The 3,409-nt window shown below is 58.3% G+C and overlaps 1 protein-coding gene across 1 annotated transcript; it reads right to left on the bottom strand.

Moving 5' to 3' along the window:
• Positions 1–793: 793 nt before the first annotated feature.
• LOC121860871 (basic salivary proline-rich protein 3-like) lies at positions 794–3,162 on the bottom strand. Its single transcript, XM_042358234.1, has 4 exons — positions 2,956–3,162; positions 2,378–2,673; positions 1,588–1,875; positions 794–1,085 (listed from the first exon to the last, which is right to left on the bottom strand). Exons 1-4 carry the CDS (start codon positions 3,160–3,162, stop codon positions 794–796), a joined length of 1,083 nt encoding a protein of 360 aa, XP_042214168.1.
• Between the last annotated feature and the right edge of the window lie 247 nt (positions 3,163–3,409).

Here is a 3,409-nt window from a genome sequence, read left to right as displayed (position 1 = left end):
GTTGGAGACCCTCCCAGGGACGGCAGACCCCCTGGAACCCTCCCACGGACGGCGGGGGCCCCAGGAGCCCTCGTAGGGGCGGCAGGGCCCCTGCAACCCTCCCAGAAGTGGCGAGGGTACTCAGGACCCTCCCAATGGCGCTGGGTGCCCCTGGTACATTCCCAGGTGTGACGGCGCCTCTTGGGACCCTCGCAGGTTAGGCAGGGCCTCCCGAGACCCTCCCAAGTACGGCGGGGGTCCCTTGGGCCCTCCCAGGAGCGGTGGGGGCCCTTGGGACACTGCAGGGGCGCAATTTTAGGGGCCCTATAACCTACCTGGTCGTGCTTTGGTACATGTTACATACGCCCATCAGTTCCTTACCTAACTGTAATTGGTGGACTAAAATATATACTCACCAAATTACAGTCAATAGGAGAAGAGAGCAGTCAGTCAGCACAACACCCCAACTTATGTTTTCCTGTTGGATATTATTCTCCATTCCGTTGTTAAGTAGGTGATAATACTGGAAATGTGATGATGGGCGTTGTAGTTACAGCTCCCAGCGTTCTAAATAGTGCAAAAACAGCTGCCCCCAGAGCACCTACAGGGCTGGCTCTACCAGGGCCTATCTCATTTGCGGAAGGGAACCTCCTAGGCGTGGCTAGGTCACTTAGGACCTTTCCAGGGGCAGTGGAATCCCCAGGGACCAACCCAGAGGCAGCAGGGGCCCCTGGGACCCAACCAGATAAGGTGGTGCCCTCTGAGACCCTCCCAGGTGCGTTGGGGACCCTCCCGGGGGCGGGTGGGACCCATTTTACCCTCCGAGGGATGGCAGCGCCTCCTGGAACCCTCCCACGAATGGCGTGGACCCCAGGAACCCTCCTACGGGAGGCAGGGCCCATGCAACCCTTCCAGAAGCGTCGGGTGTACCAGGGACCTTCCCAGGGGTTGGTGGGGGCCCGTGGTACCTTCCCAGGTGTGTTGGTGCCCCTAGGGATCCTCCCTGGATAGGCGGGTCTCCCTGAGTCCCTCCCAGGGATGGCAGGGGTCCTTGGGACCCTCTAAGAGGTGGCAAGGTCTCTGGGACACCCCAGGAGCCGCACTTGCTGGGGCCCTATAGCACACTTATTCGCGCTGTGGTACATATTATATACGTCCATCAACTCCTTACCTAACTGTGATTGGTGGACTAAAATAAAACCCCACCAAATTATCAGCCAATAGGAGAAGAGATCAGCCAGTCAGCACAACACCCCATCTTATGTTTTCCTGTTGGATATTATTCTCCATTCCGTTGTTAAGTAGGTGATAATACTGGAAATGTGATGATGGGCGTTGTAGTTGCATCTACCAGCGTTCTAAATAGTGCAAAAACAGCTGCCCCCAGAGCACCTACAGGGCTGGCTCTACCAGGGCCTATCTCATTTGCGGAAGGGAACCACCTAGGCGTGGCTGGGTCACTTAGGACCTTTCCAGGGGCAGTGGAATCCCCAGGGACCAACCCAGAGGCAGCAGGGGCCTCTGGGACCCAACCAGGTAAGGTGGTGTCCTCTGAGACCCTCCGAGGTGCGTTGGGGTCCTCCCAGGGGCGTGTGGGACCCATTTTACCCTCGGAGGGACGGCAGCGCTTCCTGGAATCCTCCCACGGATGGCGTGGTCCCCAGTAACCCTCCTAGGGGCGGCAGGGCCCATGCAACCCTTCCAGAAGCGTCGGGTGTACCAGGGACCTTCCCAGGGGTTGGTGGGGGCCCCTGGTACCTTCCCAGGTGTGTTGGTGCCCCTAGGGATCCTCCCTGGATAGGCGGGTCTCCCTGAGTCCCTCCCATGGATGGCAGGGGTCCCTGGGACCCTCTAAGAGGTGGCGAGGTCCCTGGGACACCCCAGGAGCCGCACTTGCTGGGGCCCTATAGCACACTTATTCGTGCTGTGGTACATATTATATACGTCCATCAACTCCTTACCTAACTGTGATTGGTGGACTAAAATAAAACCCCACCAAATTATCAGCCAATAGGAGAAGAGATCAGCCAGTCAGCACAACACCCCAACTTATGTTTTCCTGTTGGATATTATTCTCCATTCCGTTGTTAAGTAGGTGATAATACTGGAAATGTGATGATGGGCGTTGTAGTTACAGCTCCCAGCGTTCTAAATAGTGCAAAAACAGCTGCCCCCAGAGAACCTACAGGGCTGGCTCACCAGGGCCTATCTCATTTGCGGAAGGGAAGCTCCTAGGCGTGTCTGGGTCACTTAGGACCTTTCCAGGGGCAGTGGAATCCCCAGGGACCAACCCAGAGGCAGCAGGGGCCCCTGGGACCCAACCAGGTAAGGTGGTGCCGTCTGAGACCCTCCGAGGTGCGTTGGAGACCCTCCCAGGGGCGGCTGGGACCCATTTTACCCTCCGAGGGACGGCAACGCTCCTTGGAATCCTCCTACGGACGGCGGGGGCCCCAGGAACCATCCTAGGGGCGGCAGGACCTGTGCAACCCTCTCAGAAGCGTCGTGTGTACCAGGAACCTTCCCAGGGGTTGGTGGGGGCCCCTGGTACCTTCCCAGGTGTGGTGGTGCCCCTAGGGATCCTCCCTGGATAGGCGGGGCTTCCTGAGTTCCTCCCAGGGATGCCAGGGGTCCTTGGGACCCTCTAAGAGGTGGCGAGGTCCCTGGGACACCCCAGGAGCCGCACTTGCTGGGGCCCTATAGCACACTTATTCGTGCTGTGGTACATATTATATACGTCCATCAACTCCTTACCTAACTGTGATTGGTGGACTAAAATATAAACCCGCCAAATTATCAGCCAATAGGAGAAGAGATCAGCCAGTCAGCACAACACCCCAACTTATGTTTTCCTGTTGGATATTATTCTCCATTCCGTTGTTAAGTAGGTGATAATACTGGAAATGTGATGATGGGCGTTGTAGTTGCAGCTACCAGCGTTCTAAATAGTGCAAAAACAGCTGCCCCCAGAGCACCTACAGGGCTGGCTCTACCAGGGCCTATCTCATTTGCGGAAGGGAACCTCCTAGGCGTGGCTGGGTCACTTAGGACCTTTCCAGGGGCAGTGGAATCCCCAGGGACCAACCCAGAGGCAGCAGGGGCCCCTGGGACCCAACCAGGTAAGGTGGTGTCCTCTGAGACCCTCCGAGGTGCGTTGGGGTCCTCCCAGGGGCGGGTGGGACCCATTTTACCCTCGGAGGGACGGCAGCGCTTCCTGGAATCCTCCCACGGATGGCGTGGTCCCCAGGAACCCTCCTAGGGGCGGCAGGGCCCATGCAACCCTTCCAGAAGCGTCGGGTGTACCAGGGACCTTCCCAGGGGTTGGTGGGGGCCCCTGGTACCTTCCCAGGTGTGTTGGTGCCCCTAGGGATCTCCCTGGATAGGCGGGTCTCCCTGAGTCCCTCCCATGGATGGCAGGGGTCCCTGGGACCCT

Source organism: Homarus americanus, unplaced genomic scaffold, assembly GCF_018991925.1.
Source record: "Homarus americanus isolate GMGI-L3 unplaced genomic scaffold, GMGI_Hamer_2.0 scaffold52806, whole genome shotgun sequence".
In the NCBI taxonomy this organism is placed as follows: Eukaryota; Metazoa; Arthropoda; class Malacostraca; order Decapoda; family Nephropidae; genus Homarus; species Homarus americanus.
Note: the sequence above shows the minus strand (reverse complement) of the source record. Positions and strands in the feature narration are given on the sequence as shown.